The sequence below is a fragment of the Rhinolophus hipposideros genome (assembly GCF_964194185.1).
Source record: "Rhinolophus hipposideros genome assembly, chromosome: 6".
NCBI classification, from domain to species: domain Eukaryota; kingdom Metazoa; phylum Chordata; class Mammalia; order Chiroptera; family Rhinolophidae; genus Rhinolophus; species Rhinolophus hipposideros.
In genome coordinates, this window is record NC_138052.1 from 17,642,485 (window position 1) to 17,658,839 (window position 16,355).

At 35.9% G+C, this 16,355-nt stretch overlaps 1 protein-coding gene across 6 annotated transcripts in view; it reads right to left on the reverse strand.

The window, feature by feature from the left end:
• ZRANB3 (zinc finger RANBP2-type containing 3) overlaps nucleotides 1-16,355 on the reverse strand; it is a 193,893-nt gene that overhangs the window by 105,984 nt on the left and 71,554 nt on the right. For 4 of the 6 annotated variants that reach the window (XM_081052625.1, XM_081052624.1, XM_081052626.1 and 1 more), the window contains one exon: nucleotides 10,367-10,385. The exons of the other annotated variants lie outside the window; for them this stretch is intronic. In XM_081052625.1, coding sequence (XP_080908751.1) covers nucleotides 10,367-10,385 — 19 coding nt within the window. The remainder of the gene's footprint in view (nucleotides 1-10,366; nucleotides 10,386-16,355) is intronic. 6 annotated transcript variants of the gene reach the window in all.

Consider the following 16,355-nt stretch of genomic DNA (forward strand, 5'->3'; position numbering starts at 1 on the left):
AAAACCCAAAAGACTCTACCAAAAAAAACTGTTAGAACTGATAAATAAATTCAGGAACGTTGCAGGAATCAAAATCAATATACAAAAATCTATTGTTTCTATACACTAACAACAAACGGTCAGAAAGAGAAATTAAGATCCTATTTACAATTACATCAAAAAAACACAATACAATACCTAGGAATAAATTTAACCAAAGAGGTGAAAGAGCTATACACTGAAAATTATAAAACATGAATGAAAGAAATTGAAGAAGAGTCAAATGAATGGAAAGATATCCTGTACTCATGAATTGCAAGAATTAATATTGATAAAATGTCCATACTACCCGAAGAAATCTACAGATTCAATACAATCCATAACAAAATTTCAATGGCATTTCTCATAGGAATAGATAATTCCTAAAATTTGTGTGGAACCACAAAAGACCCCGAAAAGCCAAAGAAATCTGGAGAAAGAAGAACATAGCTGGAGGCATCATGATTCTTGATTTCAAATGATATTATAAAGCTACAGTAATCAAAACAGTATGGTATTGGCATACAAACAGACACATTGGTAAACCCACACATATATGGTCAATTAATTTATGATAAAGGAACCAAGAATATACAATAGGGAAAGGACAGTCTCTTCAATAAATGGTGCTGGGAAAACTAGACAGCCACATACAAAAGAATGAAACTGGACCACTATCTAACACCATACATACAAATAAAATCAAAATGGATTAAAGACTTGAACCTAAGACCTCAAACCATAAAACTAGAAGAAAACATAGGCAAATGGCTCCTTGATCTCCATCTTGACAATGATTTTTTCAGATGTGACACCAAAAGCAAAGGCAACAAAAGAAAAACTAAACAAGTGGGACTGCATCAAACTAAAAAGCTTTTGAACAGCAAAGGAAATTATCAACAAAATGAAAAGACAACCTACTGAATGGGAGAAAATATTTACAAATCATATATCTGTTAAGGGGTTAATACACAAAATATATAAACAACTCATACAACTAAATAACAACAGCAACAACACAAAAACTAAACAATCAGATTTAAAAATGGGCCATGAATCTGAATAGCTATTTTCCCAAAAATATACAGATAGATGTCCAACAGGTACATGAAAAGATGCTCAATATCACTAATCATCAAGGAAATGGAAATCAAAATCACAATGATGTATCAGCTACACCTGTTAGAATGGCTATCATCAAAAAGACAAGAAATAACAAGTGTTGGTAAAGAGAAAAAAGAAAAAATCATACACCTTCTAAATAAATGGAGAGATAGTTTGTCTTCATGGATCAAAGATACATTATTAAGGTTTCTTCCCAATTTGATCTATAGATTTTTCCTACTTTGATCTATAAATTCAAAGCAACCCCAGTTAAAATCTCAGCAAGCTATTTTACACAGATTGAGAAACTGATTTGAAAATTTATATGGAAAGGCGAAGAAGTTGGAATAGCCAACTGAAGAAGACAAAGTTGGATGACTCACACTACCCAATTTCAAGAATTACTGTAAGGCTACAGTAATAAAGACAGCATGGTACTGGGGAAAAAATAGACACAGATCAATGGAACAGAAGAGAAACCTAGAAATAGACCCCTACAAATAGTCAGCTGATCTTTAACAAAGAAAGGTAATTCAGTGGAGAAAGAATAGTCTATTCAACAAATGGTGCTGGAATGACGGGACATCCATATGTCAAAAAAAAGAATCTAGACACAGATGTTATACCTTTTACAAATATTAACCCAAAAGGGATCATAGACCTAAGTGTAATGCAAAACTATACAACCCCTAGAAGATAGCATAGAAAAAAATCTGGGTGACCTCAGGTTTGGCAATGAGATACAAGACCAAGAGGACAATCAATGAAAGAAAAATATCGGTAAGTGGGACTTCATTAAAGTTAAAAACTTCTGCTCTGTAAAAGATACTGTTAAGAGATGAAAAGACAAGCCACAAACTGGGAGAAAATATTTGCAAAACACATAGCTGATAAAGGACTTGTACCTAAAATATAAAGAAATCTTAAAACTGAACAACAATAAAAAGAAAAAAAACCAATTAAAAAATGGGCAAAAGAATGGATCAGAGACCTCCCAGGAGAAGATACATCGATGGCCAATACACATATGAAGGGAGGCTCAACATCATATACTCGTATGTCACTGGAGAACTGCAAATTTAAAAAATATTGAGATACCAGTGGAATGGCTAAAATTTTGCATTTTTTTTTTTTAAGTGACAATACCAACTGCAGTGAGGTTGCAGGACAAGAGGAACGCTCATTCACGTCTAATGAAAATGCAAAATGGCGCAGGCACTTTGGAAGACACTGACGGTTTCTGACAAAAGTGAACACAGTCTTACTGTATATTAGGGGTTGAACTGTATTCCCCTTGCCCAGAAGATGCACTGACGTCCCATCCCCTCAGCACTTCAGGATGTGACCTTATTTGGATATAGCATCATTGTAGATGTAATTAGTTAAGATGATGTCGTATAGGAGTAGTGTGAGACCGTAATCCAGCCTGACTGATGTCTTCATAAGTGAAGAGACACAGACACACAGGGAGAATGACCTGTGAAGATGGAGGCAGGAACTGAAGTGAGGCAGGGATTGAAGGGATAGAGCTACGAGCCCAGAAACGCCAAGGCCTGCTGGCCATCACTGAGAACTAGAAGACAGGCATCAAACAGATTCTCCCTCAGAGTCCTCGGAAGGAACCAAACCTCCTTATGCCTTGATTTCAGACTTCTGGCCTCCAGAACTGTGAGAGAATAACTATCTGTTGTTTTAAGCCAACGAGTTAAATGGTACTTTCCTCTGGCAGCCCTAGGAAAAAAATATACCATGCAGTCCAGCAATTGCACTCCTAGATAACTATTCAACTGGTCATATCCACACAAAAACCTACACATGAATGTTTACAGCAGCTTTATTCATAATCATGAAAAACTGGAAGAAACTAGAATGTTCCTTCCTTTTAGTGAATGGAAAGCCAACTGTGGTTCAGGCATAAAATGCAATATTATTCAGTGAGAAAAAAGAAGAAGCTATGAAGACACAAAAAGACATAAATGAACTTAAATGGCTAAGTGAAAAAAGCCAGTCTGAAAAAGGTGTGCTTCCAATTACATGACATTCTTGAAAAGGCAAAGTCATAGATTCATTACGCTTATCTGTGGTTGTCAGGGGCTTTGGCCTGGCGGGGGGAGAGGGGTAAATGAGTGAAGCACAGGGGACTGTTTAGGGCAGTAAAACTATTCTGTGTGATACTGTAATGGTGAATTGAGACAAGAACCATTTGTGAAAATGCATAGAACTTTACAGTACGAAGAGTAAACTTTAATGTATACAGGTATTTAAGAAATAATTAAGGAGGTAGAGGGATCTCATGATGGAATGCAGAGTGGGAGGAAAGAACTTAAATGCATTATAAATGTATGAAAAGCTCACTGAATGGAGTAGAGAAATAAGGCACTGACCCGCACCATTTTGAAACTGAGTGGGGTCTGTAAGAATAAAGCAAAAGGATAAGCACTGCATTGTAGTTGACAATTTTCCTTCCCACGGGGGTACAGGTTAGTAATACCGAAACCACCACACATGCATACTGAAACTGAACAATTGAGTAAATGGATGGCAGACGATGGGCGCCAGGATTCTCACTGTTGGAGTGGGAGGTTACAGATAAGTGAGGAGGAAGACGAGCTAGAATGATCCATGTGGTAATTGATTAGAGTTGTAGACATCAATGTGAACTGATGCCTAGCTCAATTACAGATACAGATGATTTATATATATATATATATATATATATATATATATATATATATACACGCACATATATACATAAACAAATATGTATACACACATGGTAACATACGAGCATTTATCTCCTTGCTCTGTCAGCTGAGAGGAGCTAGAGAAAATGACAGTCCAGTAAAAATGAGTACACCTAGCACTTAGATCCTGGTTCTAATATCATTCTTCAATAAAGGCACAAGTTTTCTTAGAGGAATGACTGATTCTAGGACTGGCGCAGAAAATATGTAAGATGAGCCCAAAGCACCCTGTAGTGCCAGAAAGCAAGAAAATGCTAAAAAAACAAAATCAAAAACAAAAAGAACCCCACCAAAACCAAACAAATAAACAAAAACCCCCAAAACTCAAAACCCCAAACAAAACACCCCCAATGAGGGAGGCATGTCAAAGGGACACAGGAGGGAATTTAAAGTTCCCAATGGTCAAAACTGGAACAATTTGAGCAAAAAAAAAAGTAATATTGGATAATAACCTAAAATATAAAACGAATATGCATGAGTCCATACTGATATAAATATATAATAAAGTAAATGAATGAATGAATTCTAAATAATTTATGTATTTATTCCGCCTTTAAAGAAGTGGAGTGTAAATCCCCAATTCCTTCAGCCTGGGCTGCATATAATGACTTTCTTTTTAAAAAAATACAGTATGGAAAGGGAGGTGGGAAAACAGTAACTTTACAGTGGAGAAACCTGACACACACTACGTCAAATCAGGTGATAAAGGTTAACATCAACAGTGATAAGTCTAGTGATAGAATGTCTCCTCGATGTGACATGATGACAACACCACTTTAGATGATGACCAAACACATTACCTGATCATAACAAAAACATCACACAAATTCCAATTAAGGAACATTCTATAAAATACTGAACATTAATTCTCAAAATGGTAAAGATCTTTATAACAAGGAAAGTCTGAGAAACTGTCACAACCAAGAGAAGTCTAAATAGACAGGACTACTAACTGTAATGTGTATTCTGGATGGGATCTTGGAACAGAAAAAGGACATTAGAAAAAAAGTGAGGAAATCTAAATAAAGTATGGTCTTTAGTTAATAATATATAGATATTGGTTCTTTGAGATACATATACCATACTAATCTTAATAATAGGGGCTGGACATGAGGTATACGAGAACTCTCTGTACCATTTTCACAATAATTCTATAAATTCAAAACAGTTTTAAAATAAAAAATTTATTTACAAAAAAGGAACATCCCCAAATAATACAGATGGCCTTAGAAATAAGGAAAGGAAGAAAGCAGGCAAATTCTACTGCTTTAAAAGAGCACAGATAGTCTCACCAGCACAAAAATTGTAATGCCATCACCTTCATTCTAACATTCAGCTTCATTCATTTGAGCAAGAATGTCTTGCAGATTCTTCTGTCCTCAAGAAATCCTGTTTCAAAATATAGAAAGTCTGGTACCTGGAAAATTTGTATAGAATAGTAACTGACAGACTTAGGAGCTGGATTGCTTCTGGCCAAACATCAGCTCCTAGCATTTTCTAGCTGTACATTCTTGGGCAATTTACTTAACCTCTCTGTGCCTCATCTTTCTCATCTGCAAAATGAGAACAATAATAATAATAATACCCCCATAAAACTGTTGTGAGGATGGCATAAATGAATACATATGAAACACAAGAATGGAGTCTGACACATATGTACGTGTATTGTTAACTATTTAATCAGTTCTTTCATTGAACAAAAATGTGCCAATATCAAAGAAGGATTATGACTTCGAAACAGTAAGAGCTCCAAGGAGGAAGTGTTAAATTCAACTTGGTCCTGGTAAAGAAAAGCTAGGATATATAGAAGAAAATGGAATAAATATTTCCATTTCAGCTTACTTTGTCAAACCAGGGTCAGGCTTATATAAAAAGAAAACTAAAATTCTTCACATCTAGTTAATTTCTTATTCTTCAAACGTATAAATTAATGTTGGCAAAGTCTGTATGACAGTATCAAATTTAAGGTCTTCTGGGCAGAAATCACCTTCCAAAGGGGTATCTCAGAGTGTTTACAGACACGTACACATTTCTGCCTGCAGAGAAACTGACAAGGTTTCTCAAACTTGACTTCAGCCTGCAGAAATACTTCTCCCAGCATTGAACAGGTCCCACTGCCTCTCCCTTCCAAACTCTTCCTCCAGAGAAGCACTTTAACCAAAAGAAAAGCATCCATAATGATGACTGTAGGATGTTTGTTCCAAATATTTATCTATTAACATGTCACAAAGGCAGCCAAGCCAAGCAGCGTGGCCTTGACAAAAGTTTCCTTTTCTTTTAAAAAAGGAAGGAAAGCAATACTTTATTTGGTATAGTTTTCTCCACACACCCTAAATGTTTACTAAAGTAACAGGAAAGAAATTTGAGAAAAATCTGTGTGTGTGTGTGTGTGTGTGTGTTGTATGGTGAGGGGGCTAAAGTACTAACAAAAAATATTACATAAAAGGAAAGTAGGAATTTTCTGAGTTTGATAATAAATACTATAGGCAAGAGAAGACAGAATCTGTGAATTGACAAAATTTTGTCCATTATGATACAATATTAGGCTATTCATGTAAATCCAAGATGTTAATCCCATTTCCGTAAAGTAAAAACTAATGTTACAAAATTTTCTAAAAGCTAAGTTTCTACAAAGAACAATAGCCTTTAAATACTTGACAAATAAGGTAGGAAGTGTGTAGGTTTGATATTTTTCTCCATGTATATCCTGGTTTGTGTTAATGTGAAATTATTTTTCATGTTTAAAATCTTTTTATGAATTAGCATTTTCGATGATTTTCAACTAAAGAACAACAGAAGAAAGACACAGTGGTTCAAAAGGAATTATTAAAAAGCAATTAAGATAATAATGCACCAGCTTGACCACAAACTATGGTCTGAATTCCATTATTTATGCAATACAAATTCACAAGTTTCTGGATATTCACTATACACTTCTTGAAACAACACTTAATTGTATAAAACCAAGAGGGGGGAAAAAGAAGTAATTAAAACAGTTTAAGCTAGGTTTGCAAAGTTAATTTTACTAAAAGTTGCAGCTTTGTTGGTTACCTGAAGTATAGTTTTATAATTGAAATAAACAATGGTCAAACCATTAAATCACCATTCCAATTTAAAGTTAATGATTACTTTATAACAGACGGTGCCAAAACCATATATACATTTTGAGAAAGGAAAAAAAAAACTATTAAAATTGTCATACTCAATATATACTAATAACAAAAGATGAATACAACTCATGTTTGACTTCTGCAATTACAAGAGGTGCTCAAAGCAGTTACCATAAGCGTCCAGACACTTTTGATGATGGCGAACTACTGCTTGAGCAACGTTGGCCAAAGTGTCCACTTGTATACATTTATTTTGGCACCCCTGGTGTATAGTAGAGAGATATATAATTCCACAAAGATTAAATACATTAGAAACAGATAACAGTGGGAAAATACTAGAAGGGGGAGAAATAGCAGTAAATGTTTTGTGTAACATTTTTTGTTAGTATTCTACTTTAGTCCCCATCACCAAATACACACACACACACACACACACACACACACACACACAACCAAGTCATTTGTTTTAAAACTAGGGAGGAAAGATCACAGCAGACAGCTAAATTATATAATACTCCAAGTGGGTTCAGGCACCTAAAAAAAAGGAGGTTCAGTGGTGGCCGGGTAGCTCAGTTGGTTGAAGTGCAAGCTCTGAACAACAGGGTTGCCAGTTCGATTCCCACATGGGCCAATGAGCTGCGCCCTCCATAACTAAATTGAAGACAACGAGCTGCCATTGAGCTTCTGGAGGGGCAGCTGGATGGCTCAGTTGATTAGAATGTGATCTCTCAACATGGTTGCCGGTTCAATTCCCACATGGGATGGTGGGCTGCATTCCCTGAAACTAAAGATTGAGAACAGTGACTGGACTTGGAGCTGAGCTGTGCCCTCTACAATTAGGTTGAAGGACAATGACTTGAAGCTGATGGGCCCTGGAGAAACACACTGTTCCCAATATTCCCCAATAAAATTTATAAAAATAATAAATAAATTAAAATAAAATAAGGAAGTTCAGTAACAGAGATGTAAAATTGCTCTCTTAAGACTTAGCTATTTGATGAGTCAAATATTCATCATAAAAATTATATTTTTTAATTTAAAAATCAAAAGGTGGTTGACCTCCAAATTATAAACTATATGTCTTTCTCTGACTTCAGTACCATTTTGTGATAAGGATAATATTAGAAAACAGAATGAAGGTCAAACCAGAGTTCATATAATTTACATATATACAAGTTCTTTCCAATTCAGCACTTTTAATTTACTAACTAACTTTCATCCACACTAGCTTGATAAAGATTCCATAAAAATGACACTTCAACTCTACCACTACCAGAGGTCATTAGTGGTTGTGAGCTGAGATCTTAGACTTGTACATCATACTGTTTATTGCTTTAGCCTGTTTTTTTGTACTCATTTGCAAAGTTGAGGGTTTTTTTCTTAATTAACATTATTAACAGGATTTGCTATAATAAGCCCCGCAAAGTTGAATAGCTATGAAAGAATGAGAGTCCTTAAAATGATGGTGAAAAGAGAGAAGTACTTATGACGGACACAAAAATGGACAATTTTTTTTAAGTATTGAGGAAATATTAAATGGTTCTTTTATATTTATTAAATTTAAAAATAAGAATGGCTTTGAAAGATCACAAATCACTCAAACCGTGACAAGTGCTATGTGATTGTAAGTAACAGGAGCTGAGGAAAAGTGACGATATAATGAAAACCTCTTGCTAGCTAAGGGTTCATCACGAACTTTCACAATCCTTAGTGTAATGTTCACTGAGGGGAAGACAGGAGTTTTTTGGAGAATAGGAGAATTAAGGTGTTGATCAAGTGTTGATTTCAATCCATGAATGATTCCATAGATTTAAGGCCTTTCCAAACCGCTAAGACATCAAAATAAAGAACAAGGTAGCAATGATATGCCACAGCTGCTAATACGACTTTCTCCATGAATTGTTTGTGGAGATTATTAAGATGGTGTTACCTTTTACAATGTATTTACTGTGAACATAAAACTGGTCTGTTAAAAAAATATGAATACACATACATCCATACATACAGAGGTGCTAAAAAATACATACATATTTCAAGAAAGGAAAAAACTGTATTAAAATGGTAACATACAATATATACTGATAACAAAAGATGAATATCAGTCATGTGTATACATTTTTTTGGCATTTTTTGACATTATTTTGTATGTCACATACGAGCATATATATTTTATAGATATATAAAATGGTTATGCTTAGTTTTGAGATTTTGGGCGATGAGTTTACTTTCCTATTTGGTGTAAACATATTCAGGGAGTAAAACACAAGCCTCTTTCAGTCATTTTGGACTCTCAAAATTATTAATTTATTAAGAGCCTTTTGGAATTCATCCTGTTCCAAAATGGAAATTTCTGTTGTTTCCCAAATATCTGTGTCCTTTCTCTTCAATTACATGTTGAAGTCCTTCGCAGGCAATGACTGTTTCTAACTATAACATCTAATCTAAACAGTGCCTGTAGAATGAAGAGTTCAAACTACAACCTTAGGTAATTATAAATCAGCATGAACCAACAAACTATATCAACCTTTTGCACAGCATTCATATTCATGCTATATTCTTATTCATTTTTCTTCCTAAAGAAGAGACCACAGAGATAAATCATTGGTGAGTTTATCATGTAACTAAAACTAAAAGACAGTTAACTGGCAGAATATTTTACGGTTCTACTTCTTTTATTAAAATTCGGTATCCATTTTCTTCGTTTCTTAATATATTTTTACACCTAATATATTTTTAAGTGTATATGTTTTGCTGTCATATGCTTTAAAGGCATCATGAAAACAGCAGCACATTTCCGAACCCGATATTCAAATTAGAACTTTACTGATATACATTACTCTAAGAATGTATGTAAAGAGTACTACAGTTTATATAACAAGAACTTCCATTTCAGTGAGAAAACATGAATCCAATATATACAAGTACCTACCAGTTAAATGCATCAAATTGTTTATTAATAATAAAATACCATTTAAACATATTTTGTACTCATACAAAACAACTAACAACCTTTAGAAAAAAAATCTGAAAAGTTTAGCTTTTTAAGGAAGCAGTATATTACAAGTAGAAAAATTCAGTTCATTTGGGGCTGAATTTCAAAGCACATTCATGCTTCCTAGGCCAACAATACAGAATTTTGGATCACTAATGTTAATAATATATAGTCCAAGTACATGTCCTATATGCACACACACACGCACACACACATAAACATCCATTCTATTGGTATTCTCTCCACACCCCTCCCTGCCTTACTCTGTCTCCCTCTTTCCTTCTTTCCATATGTAGAAATATAGTCCTATGGGCAGATAGACAGTACACGGTAAATTAATAGGCACTAAAAATTGGTTGTGGAAATTAATAAGACAAAAAAATCATGAAAACACTTACTTCATCAGCCACCATGCACCTGGAAAAAATTAAAATAAAACCCAATTAATGTCTTAATTATCAAAGTCAACCATTTTAAAAGTTCAGATTAAGGAGTTTGCCACAAAACAGTTTACAAATATGTTAAAGTACTAAGCCCGAGAGAAGTGTGTATAAGTGTGCATGAGAACATAGGCCACTGCTGATTTTATAAGACTTTCCAGCTGCCAACAGCATTTGGCAATGTGGGAGCGTCACAGCTTCAGATGTGCCGTTCCCACTGCCTACCCATGGAGATGGCTACAATGACCCTTCAAAAATACAGCAAAAGAGCAGCGATTGTGCCAACGACTTCCCTCCTTACCATGAAACCTTAAAACTGGTTTTCCCTAGATATTAAAAGAATGCTGGGTTAAAGTGCAAGAAATAAATGTCAACCACATATCAATATGTTCAACATATAATTATATATGCAATACTAGATATGTTAAACCTATTTTCAAGCTGAATTTCGGTTTCTATTATTTTGTTAAATTTTCTCTATTTTTTTCGTATTAGCCATTAGAAATCAATTCTATCCACTGAAAATTGAGGTTGGGGGCATAAACTAAGGTCCTAAAAAGAAGAAAAAGCAAAGCACAAAAAGAAAAAAATAACAGGTATGGTCAGGTTAGAGATAGCGAGTATACATCACACAGGGAAAAACTAATGTCTTAATTGAAGGGATTTCCAGGCAATCTGAAAAAAATACTGAAATGTAAAAAATTGGAATCAAGTCACTATTTCTAGTTTTCTTCCTTCCTTTTTTTTTTTTTACCAGTGGTTTTGATATTATATAATTTTATAAGATTTCTTTTAACATAAAACACAAATTAAGAATTTAGTAATAAATACATTATCAAGGAAAGAGTTACAAGTAAAATGGAATTTCGTTCTTAAAAAAAAAAAGTCAACTTACCTAATAAGTATTTTTACAGAAAAATAAAATAGAAATACTTTAATTGAAATTTAAAACATATGGAAGAGTAAAAAATTTACTACTCTTTTTTGCAAACAAGCCTTAAAAGTAGAAATAAAAAAGCACTTACTTTGAAAAACATCATTTATTTCCAGGAAAATTCATGTATATGCCCACATTTTCACTTTAAAATCCAACTCAAATTTGGTAAAGATGTCCCTTGAAGTGTATGTTATTTATTGAGTGTCTAATATGTAGCTAGCACTGTTTTACGTGCTGGGGGTATATTAATGACTTAAAATGTCCCTCAGAGAGGCTGACCGGCAGAAGACAATAAACAGATAAGCACATGATTTCAATGGTGCTCAGTGCTATTAAAAAAACAAAACTAAAACTGAAACAGGGTAAGGTGGGGTAGGGAATGCAGGGGAGGGTCTATTTTACAGAGTGGTCAGAAACAGTCTTTATGATGAGGCAATGCGAACAGATTTCAGCAAGACATACATTTAATGAGGAAGGGAAGTATGAGAAAATCAGGAGGAAGAGTAGTCTCAACAAAGTGATCAGCAAGTGCAAGGCCCTGAGATAAGATAGTTTTCAGTAGTTTTAAAAGGGCAAGGAAGTTAAGGTGACTAAAGTGCAGGGAGTCATGGAAAAAAGTAAAAAAAACAAAGAAAAAGTTGGAAGGTACCCTGACCATGGAGGTCCTGACCATGGAAAGCCTTATGAGCAATGGCATGGAGCCTGGATTTTCTTAAAATCCTTGGGAGGGAAGCAATATGTTAACTTTTAAAAAGTTGACTCTGGCTCATAGAGAATAAACTGTAGGGGGCAAGAGCTGAAGCATGGAGAGTAGTCAGGAGGTATGTGCAGCAGACCAGGAGGGAAACCACGACCCATGGATGAGTGGAAGGGGTGCAGACGGAGAGAAGTGATCAGTTCAGGTACTTTTGGAAAGTACAGCAAATAGGGGTTTGCTGGTCCACTGGGATGTGGATGTAAAAATGAGAGAAACCAAGAATAAATCTTAAGATATTGGCTTAAGTAATTAACTGTGAAAAATGGTTGTAATGTCATTCACTGAGATAGGAAAGGCTGGGAGAGGAGTAGGTCTTGGGATGGCAATCAAAAGTTCAGTGTGAACAGGTAAACTTCGTGATAGCCACTAGATATCTGTGGGGACAGAGTCCCAGAGAGCAGTTTCCAAGCTCTCCGCCCACGTGGGGAGGTGCTGGCTCAGGTGGTGAATGACCATCAACTGTGATTGGTTAGCCAATTGGCTACTGATGTAACTGCAGGGCTGCGTTGATTGGTTGATAGGTTGGCAGGCAGAGAAGTGAATGGCTGACTGCGGATCATGTGGCCACTACTGCGTGTGTCTCCCCCGGCCGCCAGAGAGAATATAGTGGGGAGTGGGACCAGAGGCCCCACAGGCCACCTCCCACGACAAATGATGCAGTGAGCAGGGTCTCCCACACGACAATATCCAAGTTGAACTATTATGTAGGCCACTGGATATAGGGTAGGGAACAGTACAGACTGGAGACGACATAAATTTGAGAGTCATCAGAATGTAAATGGCATTCGGACGAGTGAGGATACAACGTATTCTGAAACATGACAACTTAACTGTGGCTTGTTCTCTTCTATGTCCAACTCCAAGTTCCTTAACTTTTTAGAATTAAGTAGGTGCTGAGACCTACAGGCTATTGGATAGTGCTTACCATTCTACTAGGATAACATCAGAGCCAACTAGTTTGCAGATAAATTGCCTTGTGGGTGGCTAACCAACTGAAAAGCAGCATCAGAGCCCTGGGCAGAAACAGGGGTCACTGGAACAGAATGGCTTTCAGGTATTTAAAGACCTTACCTTCAATCCCTCTGAAATGCTGGAGTTTTCTAATCGAGACAGGTGGGTCTTCCTACTTTGGAAACTAGGAGAGTTCAAGTAATTTAGAGAGCATTAGGCTTCCTGCAGGTATCTCTAGTGGGCAGGTTGTCCTTAAGCTTTAAGTACTATGCCCATTCAAACCTCTAGGATTCCTGCTATTAAGGGTAGTTCAGCAATCAGCAACCTGATTTCCAAGGAGCCATCATAGAAAAAAAGCTGACCATGTGAGAGGCCCAACATTTGAGAGCAGAATAAGAATGAATAATCAGAACACAAATCTCATTAAAGACAAGTGACAGAAAAGAAAGATAAACACCTGCACAAAAATTGTTTGAGCACTTAAGTAAATTCTCATGTCTCTCTCTCTCTCTCTCTCTCTCTCTGTGTCTCTCTCTCTCCTTCTCTCTCTTCTAAAGCTCAAAGCCATGATTGTCAAACTAAAAGAAGTAGATGAATTTAAAAAAAAAAAGGAGTCTCACTATTGACACCTGATAAGTAGACTGGAAGATTAAGTGCAAGGATTACCTCAAAGCACAGTGCAGAAAGTTAAACAAATAGAAATATTGAAGGAAAAGAAAAAATACTTGAAGGATAGATCTTTAAAACTAGCATGTCAAAAATATGTGTTCAAAAGGAGAAGAGACACCACATAAAGGAGAGATAACAAATAAAAGAAAATATCTCTGAGCTGAAGAAACACCTCTAACAGGTAATTGGAAAGGGTAACCAAGTTTCAGATTGGATTGAAGAGAAAAGGCAAATATGTAATGTATCCTTATGAAATTCATTAATCTTAACAATAAAGAGAAAACCTTGTAAGGGTTCAGATAGAAAGAACAATACCCATAAAGGGGGAAAAAAGAACTGGCTTTGGATTTATCATCAACACTAGAAGCTAAAAACAATGGAAGAGGATCTACGGAGTGTGATCAAACAATACACTGAATGTTCAAATAAAAATAAATTATTATAATAAAAGACACATTGCCATTAATCCCCCTCAAAACACTCCCCCTCACTTCACACACCTATCCCATCATTCTTGCCACTTTCCTTAGCATTTCTGGAAGTCCTCTTTCGTGAGTATCTTTAGTTGCGTGATGGTGGCTGCCTCCATGTCCTGAATTGATTCAAAACATTTACTTTTCATGGTCATTTTGACTTTGGGGAAGAGCCAGAAGTCGCACAGTGCCAGATCCAGTGAATAAGGGGGATGAGAACACACTGTAATGTTTTTGACATAAATGGTCTTACCAGAAGCAAATGTGTGACACAGAGCACATTGTCATGATGGAGGATGAAGTAAAGACACCCACGAGAAAGGACTTCCAGAAATGCTTCAGAAAGTGGCAAGAATGATGGGATAGGTGTGTGAAGTGAGGGGGAGTGTTTTGAGGGGGATTAATGGCAATGTGTCTTTCTCTGTAATAATTTTTTTTATTTAAACATTCACCATATTGTTTGATCACATCTAGTAGAACACTTGAAAGGAAATCTGAACTCATGAATCTTACATCCAGCTGAGAAAGGGATGGCAAAAAGATATTTCAGGCTAACCAAGCTCTCCAAGATTACATGACTCAATCAAACCATCTGAAGACAAATACTTAAGAAAATAACCAAACAATAAACATTCTTTAATACAAGTATAGATCCAGATAGAACAAGATAAAAAGGAAATCTGCTAAGCACTTGATATGCATGTGTTTAATGGAAGATGTGTATTACAAATGAGAACTCTCAAAACAGAAGGGGCATATTCTGAAATTCTGAATGTGCAAAATTGAAGGGTGGTAACAAAGAAGAGGGGTGCTAAAAGTACAGTTGTGCCCCCTTATCTGTGGTGAATATGTTCCAAGAACCCCACGGATGCTTCAAACCTCGGATAGTACCGAATCCCATGTGCTGTTTCCTATACACAACATACCTATGATAAAGTTTAAGTCATAATTAGGCAGAGTAAGAGGTGAAGAACAAAAACTAATAAAATAGAACAATTATAACAATATACTGTAATAAAAGTTATGTGAATGTGGTCCCTCCCTCCCTCTTTCTCTCTGTCTCCATAATTTTTAGATTTTTCACTCCAAATATTTTCCTGAAATCCGTGTAACCATCCCTTACTTGCAGGGAGTGGTTTGATATCCCTTGTTTCAGGGGATCCCAGGCTGAAGTCTTCATATAGGCTCAATGTTTTCTGGCACAACACGTTGCCATCAGTTGGAACACGTTTTCTGTTCCTGTTTTCCGCCCACTAATTTCATGCCTTTTCCATCTTAACACAACACTTCTCACGCACTGTGGCTGTAACTTTGGCAGTTTAAGATGCGACAGCAACACTTTTTCCTTCACAATGTCATGGACAGAAGATTCGTTCTTACCTTAGATCTTAGCAACTTCGGCGTAGGATTTTTTTCCCTTCCTTATTAAGTCGAGATCTTTCATCTTTTCATTTAAATGATGCACTTTACAAAGGCTTCTCTTTGGTGTATCTAAATTGCCAGCATCCCGATTCTTGTGCTTTGGGGCCATTATTATCTGGTCTTATATTATATAAGACCCGGTCTTATAGTAAAATAAGATGGGCTCTTGTATTAATTTTTGCTCCAAGAGACGCATTAGAGTCGATTGTCCAGGTAGGTCTTATTTTCGGGAAAACACGGTAAGTAAAATAAGGGTTACTTGAATATAAGCACTGCAATACCTCGACAGTCGACCTGAAAACTGCGAGGGTTACTAAGTGACTGCATGACGGGCAGCGTCCACACCTTCGAAATGTTGTACAAAGAGATGACTCACATCCTGGGTGGGATAGAGTAGAGCACTGTGAGATTTTATCACGCTACTCAGAACAGTGCGCAAATTAAAATTTCTGGAATTTTCCATTTAATATTTTTAGACTGAGGTGAACTGTGAGGTGACTGAAACTGTGGAAAGCAAAACCTCGGATAAGGCATGGGGACTATGTTATTTACAAAAGTAATTGATAGTTCCGATTTGGCCCATGAAGAATAATTTGCACACTTTTGTTTTCAGGGAGTCAGAATTCTCTTTGCAAATAGGCTGAGTTTTCCTATAGATTACAATAGAAAAAAATAGTACTGTAAGAATATTCTGGATTATCTGAATCACTACTTTAAAATTAGCTGTGTGCATATTTG